The sequence below is a fragment of the Mustelus asterias genome, chromosome 5, assembly GCF_964213995.1.
Source record: "Mustelus asterias chromosome 5, sMusAst1.hap1.1, whole genome shotgun sequence".
Lineage (NCBI taxonomy): Eukaryota > Metazoa > Chordata > Chondrichthyes > Carcharhiniformes > Triakidae > Mustelus > Mustelus asterias.
This window is the reverse complement of record NC_135805.1, coordinates 86,361,472-86,382,073: the sequence shown is the minus strand read 5'-3', so window position 1 is coordinate 86,382,073 and position 20,602 is coordinate 86,361,472. Positions and strand designations below refer to the sequence as shown.

General features: G+C 41.5%; 1 protein-coding gene across 2 annotated transcripts in view; it reads right to left on the bottom strand.

Moving 5' to 3' along the window:
• The window catches only part of dnajc5ga (DnaJ (Hsp40) homolog, subfamily C, member 5 gamma a), a 40,959-nt gene extending 21,004 nt beyond the window's left edge, over nucleotides 1–19,955 (bottom strand). For both annotated transcript variants that reach the window (XM_078212963.1, XM_078212964.1), the window contains exons 1-2: nucleotides 19,836–19,955; nucleotides 4,981–5,102 (exon numbers count right to left, since the gene is read on the bottom strand). In XM_078212963.1, the coding sequence (XP_078069089.1) occupies nucleotides 4,981–5,090 (110 nt within the window). In that variant the 5' untranslated portion in view covers nucleotides 5,091–5,102; nucleotides 19,836–19,955. The remainder of the gene's footprint in view (nucleotides 1–4,980; nucleotides 5,103–19,835) is intronic.
• Between the last annotated feature and the right edge of the window lie 647 nt (nucleotides 19,956–20,602).

Genomic DNA, 20,602 nt, shown 5'->3' with positions numbered 1-20,602 from the left:
ATAATGTCAAGAAATTAAATTTAACCCAAATGCAGCAGAACTCAGTAGGGCTTGTTAAATATTGTAATGAGTTTACAGAAAAGAGAATTCTTACAACAGATGAAGCCATATCAGAACTAAATATTGCACCAGGCTAGAAGAAAAATTGGAGTACTTATGATGCAGGAAAATTACTGCAGGAATATGGAGGTCGTTTTAACAGAAATTACAACTCAACTACACACAAAAAAATGTAATGTTTTTATTAATCACTTTCACGTTCTGATCAGTAATTTCAGCAGCTCAGCTATGCCACTGCTGACTCCTTTTAGTCAGCTAACTAACCCTGCTGCCCACATTTTTCAGTCCACAAAAAAAGCTCCCATGGACAGCAAACACCAAATTGGACAATTTTACCTTAAGTCGGGCCTTTACTTCAATAATCAATTTGAAAATTGACATGCCCTGCATGCCACTTTCTGGCTTCTAATCCACAAAACAGGCATCCAACATTAGGGAATGTAAGAACACAGGAGCTCATGGAAAGAACTCAGTGATATTAACATACTTACATGCCTCTAAGCTTATTTGATGCTTTATGAACTTTTTCACACAACCTAAATATTTGCACCTTGGAGGGGGTTCAGAGGAGGTTCACAAGAATGATCCCAGGAATAAAGGGTTTGTCATATGAAGAGTGGTTGAGGAGTCTGGGTCTATAATCGATGGAGTTTAGAAGGATGAGGGGGGGGGGGGGGGGTGGGGGGTACTGAGAGACCTAGATCGAGTGGTTAAGGAGAGGATGTTTCCACTATTGGAGAGACTAGAACTCAAGGGCACAATCTCAGAGTGAAGGGATGCTCCTTTAAAACTGAGAGGAGGAGGAATTTCTTCAGCCAGAGGGTGGTGAATCTGTGGAACTTATTGCCAAAGGGCTGTGGAGGCCAGGTAATTGAGTGTCTCTAAGACAGAGATAGATAGGTTCTTGATCGACAAGGGGATCAAGGATTACGGGGAGAAGGCAGGGGAGGGGGGGGGATGAGAATCATATCAGCCATGATTCAATGGGTTGAATGGCCTAATTTTATTTCTATATCTTATGGTCTACCAATGGATTTTGCAGGAGGAATTCCCTTCAGAGGTGCTTGAATTAGGAAGACAAACAAAGAAACATAAGGGAGGTCAAACTGCCTAAGCTGCCTAAGAAATGCTCTGGATCATCCATGGGTACCTCAAGACCGACTTGAAGAATGCAGACAACCCAAGCAGATGATGGCTCCCATTCCCAAAGAGATGAAGAAAGTAGAGTCAATGGCAACACTAAGATACTTGGATACCCAACTGCAATTTCCAGCCACAATGCACTATTTAAGCATGCAATATGTGTGCACTGGATACATCAAAAGGCAGAGTTTCAGCGACATCTTAGCTGCAGTGCTGATGACCCTGTGCTTCAGAAATATCCACACTAATGGGTGGTAGCGGTGCAGTGGCAATGTCACTGGTCGACTAATCCAGAGACCCAGGCTAAAGCTCTGGGAAAAGCGGCTCAAATACCACAAAGGCAGCTTGTGGAATTTGAATTCAATAAATAAAAATCTGGAGTATATAGTTAGTCTCCATGAAAGCCATCTGGTTCATTGATTTCCTTGAGGAAAGAAAATGCGCCAATCTTACCTGGTCCGACCTATATGTGATTCTTGACTCTGAAATGGCCAAGCAAGCCACTCAGATCAAGGACAATTAAGGATGGGCATCAAATGCTGATCTTGTCTGTGACACCCACATCCCATGAAAGGATAAAGAAAAAAGCACCCGTAGCCAAGAGATCTCAAATATTGGCATCTATTTGACAATTTGCAAGGTTGTCCTGCAATGTCTTTCACACAAGACCATGAGAAAGAGGAGATGACCATATGGCCTGCTCCAGCAATTCACATAGCTGATCTGCCTCAAATCCACTTTCCCACTTGTTCTACATATCCCTCAATTTAGAGAGATCAAAAGTTACTTATCCTAGCCTTGAACATACTCAACAATGGAAAATCCACAACTCTATGGGTAGACAATCCAAAGATTCACAACCGAGTGCAGAAATTTCTCATCTCAGTCCTAAATAAATCGACCCCTTATTCTACACTGTCAGGTGTCATATTTCAGATGCAACACTAAACTGAGGCAATTCCTCCTCAAGTGGATATACAAAACCACCTCCCGTGAGAATGGCATTACCATAGAATAATATAGCATTGAGGCGGCCAGTCAGCCCATTTTGCCTGGATTTGTTCTATCCAATTAGTCGCAACCTCCGGTTCTTTCTCCATGGTCCTGTACATTTTTCATTTTCTCTTTTGAATCCTATTAGTGAATCTCTATCCATCAGACTAGACGGCCAGATAATTCATTTGGGAACAAAACTTGTTGGGTAAAATTTCTTCCATTTCTCCCATCTGATTATTTAACAATTTAGCATTAATCTGTATTCTCCAATTATTTATCCTTCATCATTAGAATAGCTTCTTTTTATTTACTCTCAAACCTACATTATTTTAAACATTTCTATCAATCTCCTTAGCCTTCTCTCCTCCAAGGAGAACGACTCCAGCTTCTCCAATCTAACCATCGAACCGTAATCCTTCAACCCTCAAATAATTTCTAGTAAATCTTACCAAAAACCTTCATGTCCTTCCCGAGAGTGTAGTATCTCGAATTGGACACAGCGCCCAAGTTGGGCTGAACTCGTATTTTATATAGGTTTAGCACAACTCCCTGGATTTCTGTTACAGACCAAGATGCCTTGTACTTTATGAATTGCATTTTCTTTAAAACCATTCCTGCCACCTTCAAATATTTGTGCAAAACTCCCATCAATGTTCTGGATGTCATCATTGGCTAGTAACTAACTGGACCAGCTACAATGTTGGTCCAGTTAATTTTACCTGTTAGTGCTGCATGCAGTGCAGTAACTTGCTAAGGTTTCTTATGCTGCACTTGTCAAACCCAAAACCTCTACTATCTAACAGGACAAGAACAACAGGTGCATGGAAACACTATCACCTCCAAGTCCTATACCATCCTGGCAAATATATTTAATTGCTTTTCCTAATTTGTGGCTGGGTCAAAATCCTGACACTCCTTTCCCAACAATATTATAGAACTATATTCACCACATAGACTGAAGAGATTCAAGAAGCTGAATGTCACCTTTGGGCATTTGGGGCTCTAAAATAAATGTGACCGTGGCAGCAGCTCACATTCCAAAAATGAAAGATTGAAAGTAAGTATTCATTGTTAAGTACCACCTTTCAATTGAAGTGTTACATTGATAACCAGTCTACCTGTTCAGGCAGATAAAAGATCTCATCAAGCCACTAACTGAAGAACAGGAGGCTGTCTGCCTGGTGTCCCGGTCAACATTTACTGGTTGACCAGCACCCCCATACCAGGTTGGGCTGTAACTTCAGAGTTCCGGAGTTATATTTTGGGATCCCCAAAGATGCGATGGGAATCTTCCCCCAGAGATTTCCAAGTAAGATTTGCACATCAATTGCCTGGGAGTGCAAATTTCCCCATGGACAATTGGCCTGAACTGAGAACCATTCGAAAATGCATTTTAAATGGCAAACTTTGATGGTTCTGACCATCTTACATGAGTAGTTACCCAGAAAAAGTTAGAAGAATTAAAACAAATTCTAGCTTCTGGATAACTATTTCACAGACCCTTACCAAACCCTCGACCCTACACTCCAAAGGACCTCCTCCTCCCCCACATGACATACCCAGCCCCCAACATTTGATGTGATTCCACAATTGGACATTTGCTAAATAATCCTCAGTGTGCTAAAAAAATTATGCTGACGACTAATTTAACATTGTCAGTCGGGCTCAGCGTGGCACATTGCTTGTACTGGAAGCTACATATATTAATAAACAGGACCCTGTTCTTTGTAGAGAGAAAGAACAACATTGTGGCTGTTTCAGCTAAAAAAAACATGACACAAGACAATGCCTTGACCTGAGTCAAGCCGCTGGGTTTAAATTTCAAACAATGCTTGGCAGTTAACAGTAAGTCACCATCAATTAGTACAAAGCAATGCTTCTGGCAGTCACAGTCCAATTGCCAACCAGCAGAACACTCTTTTCATACAATATAAAGTTGTTGTTGCCCCTGACATTGGTATTGTGATTTGCCCTGATGAGTGCAAGATGAAAAGATTTGACAAAATGTCTTTCTTCAGCAATATTCCAAATTCTATACACCCAAACAGTGGATGAGCTGAGAAACGGTGGTGATGAGGTGGAGCTGGGTCTTGCCAGTTTAAATTTGAAAACTAATGCTGTGCCTTGGATAATGTTGCCAAGGACAGCGTGTAGATGGGAAATACGAGGTGGCCAAGGATAGATCCTTGAGGGACACCAGACAGGTGCAGGAAGACAAGCCAGACTACAATTAGATAAGAATGGACCCTAATGAGAGCAGCCCCACCCAGTTGGACAATAGTAAAAAGGTGTTAAGAGGAGGAAACGTTTACTTTTGTCACAGTCACACAGGGTGCAATTTGTGACTTCAGTAAAAGCCATTTCTGCAACAGGGAATCTGATTGGAGGGATTCAAACAAAGAATAAAATGGCCTCTCCAACAGTGTAGCAATCCCGCAGTTATGCACTGAAATGTTAACTAGATTCTTTGCGTCAAACCTGGTTAATGGGGTCCTCAGAAGACCTGGCTTTTGTTAAGCGTGCCTGGCACTGGTTTATGTATTCAAACTGCAACCATATGTGAGCATAGAAATTGAAGTTCTCACCCATCAGTATACGAAGCAAGTCCATGCTGCAAATCTATAAATGGTGTAAATGCAGTTGTAAAGCATTCAAACACGTTTCAATATACTGAATGTTAAAACTCTATTCTGTTGCTTAACAATAAGTTCACAGTAGTTACTGGAAAATCTCAGAATATTAAATAGTTATGGTTTCAAATAGAACAGTAAAGTTTCATACCTGTATGCTTTTTTAATTTCCTCTGGCGTAGCCCCTTTCTCCAATCCTAGTGACTTGTATAAACTTTCACCTGTTCTGGACATTGTGCGTTGAAGTCGTGGTGTAGCCATGTTAACAGGCAGCTTTAAGAGAAAAGCATATTTTAGCTTGACGTGAACTTGCAGCACTCCAACATGCATATTCTTATTGAATGCAAGGCTTCATCATCCAGGCAGTGGGTCAGTTTTTGACTATAAACCAGTACTTTTATCATCTTTAAAATGCAAGGATATGCTATAATAGTTTGCTTGTGGCAACAGGCAAATGTTTTCAAAACTTCAATTGGGAATTGCCTATTTAGAAAAGGGAAGTTGTCCTAGTTCTGGTATCCATCAAAGGCTCACAGGTCAACTCATAGCAGTTCTTGGCTGGCAAAAACATTGTATACCTCAATTAGGCAATTGTTTTGGGGATTTTTCATCTGGAACTGAAAGAAAGGTCAAAGCTACAACTTCAAAACTGAGAATTTCTTTAAAATAGGAAATGGAAAACCAAGTAGTGCAAATATTAAATGGTTTCTGGATTTTAGGTGGTGCTACTATATCAGTAAACTAGTAAGGATGTTGCAGTCAATAAGACAATGGGTGCAGGAAGAGGTCAAGATTAATTGCAAGGCATAGTCAACTAAAGATCACTAATTGCTACTTGATTTATCCTATTCTTTTCTAGCATGGAGATTTACTCATTTTTTAAAAAGATATTTGGCTATATATTGCATGTTGATTTTAAAGCAGTGAATCTAGATCCCAATTCTGGCAAGAAAGACCAAAGTGTTAAACAAATCTCTCAGACTACTGAGCAGAACAGCATGGAAGTTGATCAAGCCTTACCATTCAATAACAGGTTAATTTGAGTTACTGGTTGAGTAAATCAAAATAAGAGTCCTGCCATTAAGGAGATCATGCTAAGTCTGTGCAATCAGTGTTGCACTTGATTATTCTCATCCCCTGAAAAGACTGGAATATATAGAGTGACAATGTCACAGGTGGCAGCAGCTTCTCCAATGCATCAAGTAGTCACCAAGGTCTCAAATCCTTCACCTCTCTGGCTTAAATGGACAGAGTCAATGTATTAAAGGCAAAACTCATTAGAAGGCAGACAGGAAGAGAAACTACTTTCATTACCCTGTTCCTTGGTGTACTTACAGCTAAGAAAAACTCTCAAAAATAGATTGCTTAAAAATATTACTCGGGTTGAAATGGTTTTTCAATATTCTCACTTTTGTCATTGGTACGATGGCCTAGAGTTACATATGTTAAAAAGAGAACAGATTGGAAATAGGAGGGATTGAAACATGTCAGACTATTAAACAGGAGGCAGGTTTGCACAAAATACTTTGAATAACATTGGTGAACAAAAGGCACAAATTGCTATGCAGGAATGATTTGATACTATTAAGAGGCATGCGTTAGGCTAGGCCAGAACTCAGAGTTGAACATTTCTGAAAACAAAATATTCAGGAAGAACACCAATGAATACAGGTGAAGAGGTATTATATATAGATTCGAAAGCAGCATCTAAACAAAGATGACATGGGAATGTTGTAAAGTTGAATCTATCTGACCAGAATTGAGAAGAATAGGGGAACTGTTATTCTATTGAAAGTACATTTTAGACCAAATGATAGAAAGGCGAGAAATAGAAATTTGACAATTTTGAGAAAAATGCAGTAACAAGCTTTAATTATTCAAAAATAAAACTGGAGTAAATTCATCTAAGTGACAGAGTGCAGTAGTTTCCAGTGATCTCAGAACTGTTTTCCACATCATTCCGATTTTAGTTCAACAAAAGCAGCAATAAATCGAGTTGTAGGAAATAAACTGGACAAGAAAAAAATGCACAATTGCCGATAGTGACACCACAATTCCTCACCAAAATGGATATGATTGATACTTTCAGCCTCAATAATACCTGAATTTATTTCACATTCAGTTCATAGGGACCCTCTTTAAATTGACTGCAAATACATTTTGCTGTTGGTTGTATAAAACATGGACTAAGTGCACACTTCCACATCTCCAACTGATTAGCTGGTTGGTGTCAATAGAGATACATGCGATAATAAGAGTCAAATATAATAGGAGGTGATATCATAATTAGACAAAGTAACCACGGTTGTAAATAATTGCTCTGAAGAATTGGTAGTACCCAAGATGGAAAAGGACACCAAGCCCTGGCAGCACTTTTAAAATTCATTCTTGAGATATGAGCATCATGACATTCCTTTCCCAACCATAATTGTTGGTGAGAGGTCTTTTGGTGCAGTGGTAGCATCCTTGTCTCTGGGGCAGAAGTTTTGGGTTCAAGTTCCATTCCAGGACTTGTGTTCATAATCATTTTAACCCTGGTATCATTTTGCTGCACATATGCTGTATCCTGTTGAAGGCCAATTTTGTTCAGTGTGGTGCCCAGATTTGACTGCAGTACTCTGGATATGGTATCATAATGTGGCCAAACAGGTTGATCACCAGCTTTTAAAACCTTCCAATATGCCCGACGGTAAGAATGGGAGGGTTTCCTGCTCAGTCATACTGCAGAAAGCAATAGCAAATCACAACAGTAGTTTGCCAATCATGGATCAATCCAATGGAAGCTCATGGTTGCCAATACCCTCTTAGGGCATGGTACCTGAAGGTGTTTTGTGACCACCAACAATTCAAGTGCCTTCAGAGAACAAGGAAGGCAGTGGCATAATGGTATTGTTGCTGGACTAGTAATTCAGAGACCCAGGGTAATATTCTGGCGAAATTTGAATTCGATAAAAATCTGGAATTAAAGGTCTACTGATGACCACAAAACCATTGTCAATTGTCGTAAAAACCCATCTGGTTCACTAATGTCCTTTAGGGAAGGAAATCTGCCGCCCTTACCTCGTGTGGCCTACATGTGACTCCAGACCTAGAGCAATGTGATTGATTCTGAGCTGCCTTCAGCGATGGGCAATAAATGCTGGCCCAGCCAGTGATGCCCACATCCCATGAATTAATAAAAAGAGTTGAGGCTAGCCACGTTAGCATGAAACGAACAAAAGCCAGTTTCCTTCCCTTGAACCAGTTAGGTTTGTATGATAATCTCTCAGCTTCATTCATTTTTTTTTCCAGGTCCAGCTTTTCATTTTCAAAGGTTTATTTAAAATCAAATTCAAAATCTCAACTGTCACGAGTAATGTTTGAATTCTGGTTCTCTGGATTACCATGCTTGCCTTCATCGGCCGGGGCATTGAGTTTAAAAATTGGCAAGTCATGTTGCAGCTTTATAGAACCTTAGTTAGGCTCCCTTGGAATATAGTGTTCAATTCTGGTCGCCACACTACGAGAAGGATGTGAAGGCTTTGGAGAGGGTACAGAAAAGATTTATCAGGATGTTGCCTGGTATGGAGGGCATTAGCTATGAGGAGAGGTTGGAGAAACTTGGTTTGTCCTCACTGGAACGATGGAGGTTGAGGGGTGACCTGATAGAAGTCTACAAGATTATGAGAGGAATGGACAGAGTGGATAGTCAGAAGCTTTTTCCCAGGGTGGAAGAGTCAATTATTAGGGGGCACAGGTTTAAAGTGCGAGGGGCAAGGTTTAAAGGAGATGTACGAGGCAGATTTTTTTACAGAGGGTGGTGGTTGCCTCGAACTCGTTGCCGAGGGAGGTAGTGGAAGCGGATACGGTAATGGCTTTTAAGGGGCGTCTTGACAAATACATGAATAGGATGGGAATAGAGGGATATGGTCCCCGGAAGGGTAGGGGGTTTTAGTTAAGTCGGGCAGCATGGTCGGTGCAGGCTTGGAGGGCCGAGGGGCCTGTTCCTGTGCTGTAATTTTCTTTGTTCAGTTCAATAATATAGCCACGCCACTACCACATTCTATAAACACATCCTAAAATACAAGCAAATAGCAGAGCTTTTGATCACAATATTTCAATATAGAAATTGTGCTAGTTAAGGATGGCCAATATCATTCTTCAGTTTATAACAGAAGAAATAAAACAGGTAACTGAAAAAAAATTAAGCTGAACTTCTATGGTGGGTAAATATCAATAGGCTATAAAACACATGAACATTAATACTCTCTTCAAAATGGTATGAGTTACTTAGATTAGTCACCAATCTAATTTAAGTAAAAGCAGACACATGAGAAGCTAGAAACTGAAAAGGCAGAGAAATTTACTGTTTTAACGTACAGAAGTCACTATAAACTAGTGGATAGGTACAAAAGCTAACTTAAAGATTATTTATTCGTGTCACAAGTAGGCTTACATTAACACTGCAATGAAGTTACTGTAAAAATCCCCTAGTCGCCACACTCCGCTAACAACACACTCCAGTGCAATGTTAGCTTCCATTTCAAGAGCCCAGGATACAACTTACGGAAGTTATGCAAGTTATGCCACAGTTGCATAAAACTCTGGTATGATACCATGTCCAGAGTATTGCAGTCAAATCTGGGCACCACACCCAACAAAATTGGCCTTCAACAGGACACAGCATATATGCAGCAGAATGAAAGCAAGATTAAAATGGTTAAATTATGAGGACATGTTGAAAAGACTAGGTTTGCATTCCCTTTAAAAGATTAAAGGGCAACATAATTGAAATATTGAAAGGGAAATAAACTATTTCCTCAGGTGTGGAAATCCAGAATAAGTGACATAACCTTAGAATTGTCATTAATAAATGATTTATGGAAGCATGCATTCACCTAATAGTGGAAATTTGGACCCCCAATTGAAATTTTCAATTGAACCAAGATTGCAAAGTGAGAATATTAAGAGATATGGGGCAAAGGGGGATAAATTGAGTAGGGAGACCGATGAGCCATTATCTAACTGAATTGAGGTGGAACAGGCTCTGGGGCGTGAATGGCAAACTCTTGGTTTGTGCATCCTATTGGAAAGCGAAATATTTAAACAAGTACAGAAACTGTGCCAGTTTTATAGAGGTCATAAATGACTCATTTATTTTGCATCTTCTACGACCTCAGGAGGCTCCCAAAGTACTTGAAAGCTGATTTGATTTTGATTTGATTTATTATTGTCACATGTATTAGTATACAGTGAAAAGTATTGTTTCTTGCACGCTATAAGCATACTGTTCATAGAGAAGGAAACGAGAGAGTGCAGAATGTGTTACAGTCATAGCTAGGGTGTAGAGACAGATCAACCTAGTGTGAGGTAGGTCTATTCAAAAGTCTGATGGCAACAGGGAAGAAGCTGTTCTTGAATTGATTGTTACGTGACCTCAGACTTTTATATGTTTTTCCTGATGGAAGGTGGTGGAAAAGACTATGTCTGGGGTGCGTGGGGTCCTTGATTATGCTGGCTGCTTTTCCGAGGCAGTGGGAACTGTAGACAGAGTCAATGGATGGGAGGTCGGTTTGCACGATGGAGCACTAATGAAGTATCTGAAATATAGGAGGCACTGTTGTCATGGAATAAATGCAGTTCCAATTTGTACACAGCAAGGTCTCACCATCCACAGTCCACGATCAGATAAACTGCTTCAGTGATGTTGGTTGAGGAATAACTTTGGCTCCAACATCAGAACTCATTCCTCCTTACTTAGTATGCAAAAATCAATGAATTTCTGAAGTGGATGAAATCAATCAGTGTGCAACACTGTCTTCACTCCATGTGTACACTGATGATTGTTCAGGCTGAATGTGATATTGAATTGTGTTCCACAGTTTGTAGCTATCCACATCCTTAATGGGAACATGAATGCTTCAAACAGAAGCATGGAAAATGTTGAGCTACCAAAGTGAGACTGATAGCAATGTATAATCAGCAAGCCTGAATTATTCACAAAGTCCATTGATGGGAGCACTGTATATGTAGTTTTAAACTTCACACTGTGGGTTCATTTCTAATGCACCAGAATTTATATTATAGTACAGTTGCTCGTAATTCTTAAAAATTCAAATGGTAGTTTTCCAAAAAAATCCCAGAAGTCTCAATAGGCCACTTGTGCACTGGTTGTACTGGAGTTTTACTACACCACAAATTGTGGCATTATAACAAAATTTGCAAAAAATGAACAAAATTTCCTTAATGAAGCAATTTCTTCCATCAGACTCAATTTAGTATTGCTGAAAAAAGAGACATGCTGTCAAAACTTTTCATCTTTCACTCATCAGGACATTTAAGAATGCCAAATTTCAAAAAGAATAATAATTCATACTTATTTATATTTATGATGATTGGTTGACAAGTTGACTAATTGGTTGAGATATTGCTGTGGTTAATGTACTGAGAAGTTAATATCCCCATGCTTTCATTTATTCAAAAATGTGCAACGTCTAGACAAATTCCTTTAGCCTAGAGGGGACAGGTCTCTGCACATGAATATATGTAGTTTCTGGAAAGTGCAAGTGAGCCACACTGAGCCCGACTGATAATCTTAAATTGGCTGCTACTGTAATTCTCACCACACTTCACTCAGCAAGTGCTGCCCAACCACAAAATCACATATAACGTTCAACATTGTTCTGAGTTTTGCAAGCATGGGTTGGTTGAGTACAGTCAGTATTCTGCCTTTTGCAAACAGTCAAAAGCACATGCTGTTTGATAGGATTCACCAATTGTTTGTCTTTGTCCAAAGTCCAAAGATGTGCGGGTTAGGTTGATTGACCAGATTAAAATTGCCCCTTAGAATCCTAAAATGCGTAGGTTAGAGGGATTAGCAGGTAAAATATGTGGGGGTAGGGCCTGGGTGGGATTGTGGTCGGTGCAGACTCGATGGGCCGAATGGCCTCCTTCTGCACTGTAGGGTTTCTATGATATGATTCTATGATTCTATGTTGGGCCAAACATGTGGCCTATCAATCACCGGCACTAAAATTCATATGACATGTTGCTCATTTGTGTAGTAGGCTTTAGCCTTTTGGCTAAACTTCATCCTGTCAGTGGAAAACACCATTTGTTGCCACTGCATAGTAGCAAGGTGAAATGGCTGGCTTCACCTGTTGCTCAAATTAGTGTAATTTGAGGTAGACTGTACACTTTACAGGTCCGAAAACATTAGAACATAGAACAGTACAGCACAGAACAGGCCCTTCGGCCCACGATGTTGTGCCGAGCTTTATCTGAAACCAAGATCAAGCTATCCCACTCCCTATCATCCTGGTGTGCTCCATGTGCCTATCCAATAACCGCTTAAATGTTCCTAAAGTGTCTGACTCCACTATCACTGCAGGCAGTCCATTCCACACCCCAACCACTCTCTGCGTAAAGAACCTACCTCTGATATCCTTCCTGTATCTCCCACCACGAACCCTATAGTTATGCCCCCTTGTAATAGCTCCATCCACCCGAGGAAATAGTCTTTGAACGTTCACTCTATCTATCCCCTTCATCATTTTATAAACCTCTATTAAGTCTCCCCTCAGCCTCCTCCGCTCCAGAGAGAACAGCCCTAGCTCCCTCAACCTTGTAGTGAGGTGACCAGAACTGCACACAATATTCCAAATGTGGTCTCACCAAGGTCCTGTACAGTTGCAGCATAACCCCACGGCTCTTAAACTCCAACCCCCTATTAATAAAAGCTAACACACTATAGGCCTTCTTCACAGCTCTCCCCACTTGAGTGGCAACCTTTAGAGATCTGTGGATATGGACCCCAAATTAGGCCCATAAGTATATATACTACACAATGGGCAATGATCTGAGCAGAGGAGCCTTTATTCCGCAAGATAGATTCGATATGTTCTATTTTGTCATTAAGCGTGCATGGTGAGCAAATGGCTCAGGCCCTATGAGGAGGCTGCCAATGGGGCCAATCTTGTAGGACACGGAGCTGTAGGAATCCCAAAATACATATTGACCAATGAAGGTAGGCTTGAATTAAACAGTAGAAGAGAACGCATTAACAGATTTCTAAACTAGCATCTTGAGGAAAGGAAAGTCGTTAAGACTGCTCCATTTCAAACATAAGAAACATAGGAGCAGGAGTAGACTAAACAGCCCGTTGAAACCACTCCACTGTGCATTACGGAAATGACTGATCTCCAACTCATTTCCCACCTGCTCCCCTAACCCTCAAAATTCCCAAAAATCTTTTTATTCCAGTTTTAAATGATCTGCCCCTGCCTCAGATTGTGTCCTCGAATGTTAAACTTCCTGACCAGTGGAAACAATCTGTTTCCAGCAGGCCCTTTCAGAATTTTGTAGGTTTCAATCAGATTGCTTCTCATTCTTCTAAACCCCAGAGAGCATAAGCCCAATTTGCTCAGCATCTCATCATGGGACAACCCTCTTACCCCAGGGATCAATATAGTGAACCTTAATTATACCTCTTCCAATATCCTTTCTTAAACGTGGTGACAAAGAAATGCACATGGTATTTCAGATATGGTCTCATCAAAACTCTGCACAACTGCAGTAAGAATTATTTCTTGTACTCCAATCCCCTTCCAATAAAGGCCAACATGCCATTGCCTGCCCAATAGCTTGCTGCAGCTGCATGCTAACTTTGTGTTCCTTGTTCAAAGCGACTTGGGTGTGTCCATTTACAAATGTCACACCTTTTTCTATGCTTACAACCAACGTAAATACCTTCACATTTCCCTACATTATATTCCATCTGTCCTCTTACTGCCAACTCATTTAACTGGTTGATATCTCTTTGCAACTTGTGTCCTTTCTTATCACCCACCTAGCTTGATTTCAAAGATGAATTTAAGCAGGAATGGCCCACATTAAGAAGTTTGAGATTCTAACATGCAGTTGCAGGTTCAAATATAGCAATGTGACATCTAGTATCAGAAATATGCAAGGGTTAAGTGGTTATGGGTCATTCTATCAAAACGTGTTTCTCATGGAAACTCATAAAAAATGTTATTAAGAGCTGGGCCTCAAGGCAATCCCATGGCAACACCATTTGGCCATACATGCACAAGTACTGAGTTCATAAGTTCAATAAATAGGAATTCAGAACATGGTGATGTGTCTAGATTGTTAAAGTGACAGTGCAAATGTCTACAGCTTCCTTATGTGACATTATGTGCTATCGAGATGCAGGTCTGTATAGTCTTTGTGAAAGCGGAGGAATCCTTCACAGCATATGTAGACAGGTCACTAGGAACTGATTGTAGCAGGTCGCTCAACCATTTGGCCAATTCATATTGTGCAGAATCAGCCAGATAAGATAGTGTGTAATAGGACGCTACTTTTATACACCTTGGGTAGCCGGTACATTTATGGACAAAATGAAACACGAGGACAAATCTGATCACATGTGCTACAAGGCTGCTTTTTACTCTTGTGCAAGTCTCCAAAGCATTTTTGTGGCTTGCTTTCAAGCAGGGCTGTGCAGTTATGCTAGGTGGTGGCTCCAATGGATACGAATTTGGATTTGCCATTATGGACAGCCTTCATTTTGTCAGTATTGTTATGCTTAAGGACGACTATTCAAGTCCCTTTGTCAGGTCTACGGATTTGCACGTCTGCATGGGCCTTGAGACCTTGCAACACCACCAAACATTTGTACAACATGTGAAAAATCAAACAAATCGTTGGGTATCCCAGAAATGCATGCACCAGATCAGCACGGCAGGCTTTCAAGGATCATATTTTCACTGGACACTGGTTTGTGGCAGGATAGCTGTGAACAGAGGAGTTCAAACACTGCAAATACCTCTTTCTGTTTGATGTATGACAAAGGAACATCAAAATTGAAGGCATGCATGAAGGTACACTCCTCAATTTCAGAGGGTAGATGATCAGCCAGATTACTTCAACAGCATGTTTCTTTTTTCAACAATACTCAAGTTCCATACTACCAAATGACAGGTTGCATACCTGAGACAGAGGTACAAGGTCCAAATTAGAGATATCAACATCATTTGATTCGCAGGGGAGTTAAGAACAGGTAAATTCTCAACTGAATTACTCCGAGAGCTCATTAAATTTACGTTTATTTATTAGCGTCACAAGTCGGCTTACATTAACACTGCAATAAAGTTACTGTGAAAATACTTCCAAGGACGTATGCAGAATATTCAGCACCAAGACTTTTTTAAAAAACAAAATTAAAATCCATGTAAATGTCACAAAAACATTCTTTTGTGGTGGATTTTGGAAAAAAGGAGACAGACAATTTAAACTAAATGATACAATTTTAAAGGTGGTGCAAGAGAGGGGGCAAGTGGGGGTTTATGAACACAAATCTTTGAAGGTAGCAAAAGAAGTTATGAAGGCACATGGGATTCTTGATTTTATAAACAGAGGCTCAAAAAACAAAATATTTCTTTATCTTTATAAATCGCTGGTTAGCACTCAACTGAAGTATTATATACAATTCTGGGCACCATACTCGAGGAGATTTCAAGGTCGTCGAGAGAGTGCAGTAGAGATTTAATGGAATAAAGGGATAAAGACTTATCTTAGAAACCCTACAGCACAGAAAGAGGCCATTCGGCCCATCGAGTCTGCACCGACCACAATCCCACCCAGGCCTAACCCCATATCCCTACATACTTACCCACTAATCCCTCCAACCTACGCATCCCAGGACACTAAGGACAATTTTTTAACATGGCCAATCAACCTCACCTGCACATCTTTGGACTGTGGGAGGAAACCGGAGCACCCGGAGGAAACCCACGCAGACACGAGGAGAATGTGCAAACTCCATACAGACAGTGACCCAAGCCGGGAATCGAACCCAGGTCCCTGGAGCTGTGAAGCAGCAGTGCTAACCACTCTGCTACCGTGCCGCCCTTATTATTTGAATAGACTAGGGAAGTTGGGGTTATTCACCTTCAAGCAAAGATCAAAGGGAGGTCTGAGAGAGGTGATTAAAAATGTTGATGGATTTTTGACAAGGTAAATGAAAAGCTATTTCCATTGGCAGAAAGGTTGGTAACTAAAGGACAGAGATTGAAGCCAACTGAAAAGGAGAGTAGAGATACTTTTTTTTTAAATGAAGCAAATTGTGTTCTGAAATGGAAGGGTGGTGGAAGCAGATTCAAGGACAACTTTCCTAAGGGAACTGGATACATACTTGTAAAGGCAAATATTTTAAGGTTGCAGGAAAAGCAAAGGGGAGCATCACAAATTTGCTATCTCTTTCAAAAGGTCAGCACAGGTATGATGGGCCAAATGGCTTCCGTGTACTCCACAACTTTTCCTCAAAAATTAATTACTCCCAATTCCACAATTTAAAACCTACCCACCCAAGATTTAAGCTAGTTATTTACTCTGATTATTCATAGGTTTTGGAGATTTTAATGGTGAACGTATAATTTATTTCATAAAACAATTCAGAGAAATAACCTCTGAAACTCAAGCTGCCCAGAAATTTATAAACTTTTATTGACATTTATTTTGAATAAATATTTTCTCCATTGGTTCAAAAACCCTGCTTCAAGGTTTTCCAGGAGTGAACAAAGAAAATTACAGCACAGGAACAGGCCCTTCGGCCCTCCAAGCCTGCACTGACCATGCTGCCCGACTTAACTAAAACCCCCTACCCTTCCGGGGGCCGTATCCCTCTATTCCCATCCTATTCATGTACTTGTCAAGACACCCCTTAAAAGTCACTACCGTAACCACGTCCTCCCCCAGCAACGAGTTCCAGGCACCCACTACTCTGTAAAAAATCTGCCTCGTACACCTCCTTTAAACTTTGCCGATCGCACCTTAAACCTATGCCCCCTAGTAATTGACTCTTCCACCCTGGGAAAAAGCTTCTGACTATCCACTCTATCCATGCCTCTCATAATCTTGCAGACTTCTATCAGGTCGCCCCTCAACCTCCAGTGAGAACAAACCAGGTTTCTCCAGTGAGAACAAACCAAGTTTCTCCAACCTCTTCTCATAGCTAATGCCCTCCATACCAGACAACATCCTGGTAAATCTTTTCTGTACCCTCTCCAAAGTCTCCACATCCTTCTGGTAGTGCGGTGACCAGAATTGAACACTATATTCCAAGTGCAGCCTAACTAAAGGTTCTATAAAGCTGCAACATGACTTGCCAATTTTTAAACTCAATACCTCGGCCGATGAAGGCAAGCATGCCGTATGCCTTCTTGACTACCTTCTCCATCTGCATTGCCACTTTCAGTGACCTGTGTACCTGTACACCCAGATCCCTTTGCCTATCAATATTCTTAAGGGTTCTGCCATTTACTGTATATTTCCTATCTGTATTAGACCTTCCAAAATGCATTATCTCACATTTGTCCGGATTAAACGCCATCTGCCATCTCTCTGCCCAAGTCTCCAACTGATCTATATCCTGCTGTATTCTCTGATGGTCCTCATCGCTATCCGCAAATCCACCAACCTTTGTGTCGTCCGCAAACTTACTAATCAATCCAGTTACAGTTTTCTCCAAATCATTTATATATATTACAAACAGCAAAGGTCCCTGCACTGATCCCCAAGGAACACCACTTGTCACAGCCCTCCATTCAGAAACGCACCCTTCCACTGCTACCCTCTGTCTTCTTTGACCGAGCCAGTTTTGTATCCACCATGCCAGCTCACCTCTGATCCCATGCGACGTCACCTTCTGCACCAGTCTGCCATGAGGGACCTTGTCAAAGGCCTTACTGAAGTCCATGTAGACAACATCCACTACTCTACCCTCAATCATCTTTGTCACATCCTCGAAAAACTCGATCATGTTCGTGAGACACGACCTCCACTTCACAAAACCATGTTGCCTCTCACTAATACGTTCATTTATTTCCAAGTGGAAATAAATCCTGTCTCGAAGAATCTTCTCCAATAATTTCCCTACCACTAATGTAAGGCTCACCAGCCTGTAATTACCTGGATTATTCTTGCTACCCTTCTTAAACAAATGAACAACATTGGGATTACAACTGTCAATTCTAGAGCTAATGAAGGCATAAATGAAGGTTTCAGTAGCAGATAGGATGAAAATAGAGATAAAGTCAGGCTGTGTTCCAGAGGAGGAAATGGGTGGTCAGTGATGACGCAAATATGCATACCCTCATTGGAGCATACAAGGTTAAGAAGAGAACCCCTGCTTTTTTAGTCCCTCCATGTAACTGAAGTCCTGCATTCCTGGTACCATTCTAAAGAATCTCTTCTGCATCCCACACGCCCAGGACGTACTCGCTTCCACCTTCTTCCATTAGGAAAAAGATACAAGAGTTTGAAAACACGTATCAACAAACTCAAGAACAGCTGCTTCCCTGCTGTCATCAGACTTTTGAATGGTCTCATCATATATTAAGCTGATCTTTCTTTCACCCTACCTGTAACTGCAACACTATATCCTGCATCCTATCTCTTCCTTCTCCCCTGTGTACTCCATGGCTGGTATGTTTTGACTGTATAGTGCAAGAAACAATATTTTTCACTGTATCCCAATACATGCGACAACAATAAATCAAATCATCCTCCAAGGCCCTGGCTGCTCTTAGGTGGACCTAAAACATCCATGGCAACATTTCAAAGTAGAGCTGGGGAACTCTACCCAGTATCCTGGCCAATATTTATTTGGCCATTACTATGTTGCTGTTTGTGGGATCTTTGTGCGTGCAATCTGGTTCCTGAATTTCCTCCATTGGCTACACTTCCTTACCTTGGTAATTTAGGATAACCAGAGGCTGTGGAAGCTGCTAGATAAATCAAAACCATGTGACATTAACCACCTCATTGAGTCTTAATGTAAAACTACCAAGTTCAAATTCAAACACTGCTTTTTGTGTGTCATCTTTTCCTTCTTTTTCCTAATCTGAATACAACGCACAACTTTGTTAGACTAGTAACGCATTTGTAATTTGTTTACGTTAGCTAAAAGAGAAAAGAAGATTACAACTGATTAACTGGTTGATTAACTCAGCAGTACAAATGGCAGCAGTATTAGGCCAGCTTTGTTATTTAAAAATATATTCGAAAAGGAACACTCGATACATCGAAGTTGTCTTTTAAAATGAATATTTGTGGTTGCTGCACATACCATCAAATTAAGGCAGAACTTCCCAGGATTCTAGTACATGGACACAGACACTGCTGACGGCACAGCTGAACCCCCCACCAACACCCCATCCCCAAATGGATTCACTTCCTCCTCTCTGATGCAACCATAATCCCAATCTTTTTGTGCTGTCTCCATCCCAAATCAGCTGCACCCCAACATTCCCTACGTAGCAATTCCCCACCACCGCTCCTCTCACGAGCAAGGTTGTTGGGTTAAATCCCACTCAAGGAACTTGAGCACAAAACATAGGCTGACACTGCAATGCAGGAGGAGTGCAATACTATCAAAGGTGCCATGTTTTGGATCAGAGGTTAAACTGAGGCCCCAAGTGCCCTCTCATGGGGACATGAAGGGTCCCATGAGATAATCCTGAAGAGCAAGGGAGTCACCCACAGTATCCTGACTGTTATTTATCCCTCAGTCAATAACAGTGAGAAAACAAAGATGTCTGGGTCATGAACACGTTACAATTTGCGGGAACTTGCTGTGGTGTATGTGTTTCCCATATTACGGCAGAGAGGGTACTTCCTAAAACTACTTCAGTGCTTCTGGAGCGCTGACAGAGGCTGGTGGCGGCGGGAGGCGTTACATAAATGAAAGTCTTACAACTTCCTCCCTGTGAACCCCGAATCCGAGCAGAGGCTCACTTTCTCCCCCGGCCAGGGCCGGCTCCCTAACCGCCCCTCACTCACTGAAGGTGCCCGGTCAGTGATTTTAGTGACCGGGGCACTGAGCACCCAGCAGCCGCCCCGCCGGCTCCGGCTCTCTGACCAGGTCTCCTGCCTCAGCCCCCCGCCGCTCCTCCTCCTTCTCGGCTGCCGGACGCCCGGCCCTGCCCGCTCCCTCTCCCCCCGGTCCCGGTCTCGGTCTCTCACCTGCTGCGGGAGCACGGGGCCACCCTCGGCTCGAACCCGGGAACAGGAGCAGCGGCTGCCGGAAGTGAGCGCCGGAACTTCCGGTCAGGTGGGTCAGCGCCTGGTGACCAATACAATCAGTGTCTCGGTTAATGGCGGCGGCTCAGAATTCATCAGCTGGCATTTGCATCTTTTTTAAAAAAAGAAACAATACAGTAGGTGATATTTTGTCAGCCCGGTGGAAACATACGTATTAACATCTCACAGGACATGCCAGCTGCGTGTCGCAATCGGTATGCCTGGGTGTCCTGACAGTCAGCCCCTGTCGCCAGCTGGACATGGGCTTTTGATGCAGAGTTGTCAACATCGCCCGCGTCATGAAAAGAGTTAGCCGCCAGTGCGGGTTGTTCAGGAGACAGGTTAAAGATCACTCCTGACAGAAATGTCTGCTGATATTGACTGATAAATGGTGAGTCAAGAGAAGCAAATATATTGCTATGGAGACGGATTGAGATGCTTGACGAGTAGATTGCATGTTTTCAATTGAAAAAAAAAACAACTTGCTTTTCTGTAGTTTTTCATGAACATCATGTATCATTAAAGCGGATAATGTAGCAGTTCTAGCATTACATTGGATATAATGAGAATGTTCTTAAAACGTTGGCAGTGCTCGGTGTAGAAATGCCACCCAATCAGGGTGAGATGCATCTGAGTCTTTTTGAGGGTTGATGGACATTTCAGACCCTCAGGCCTCAATCTTTCAATCATCCTTGAACATGGGGTTGCAG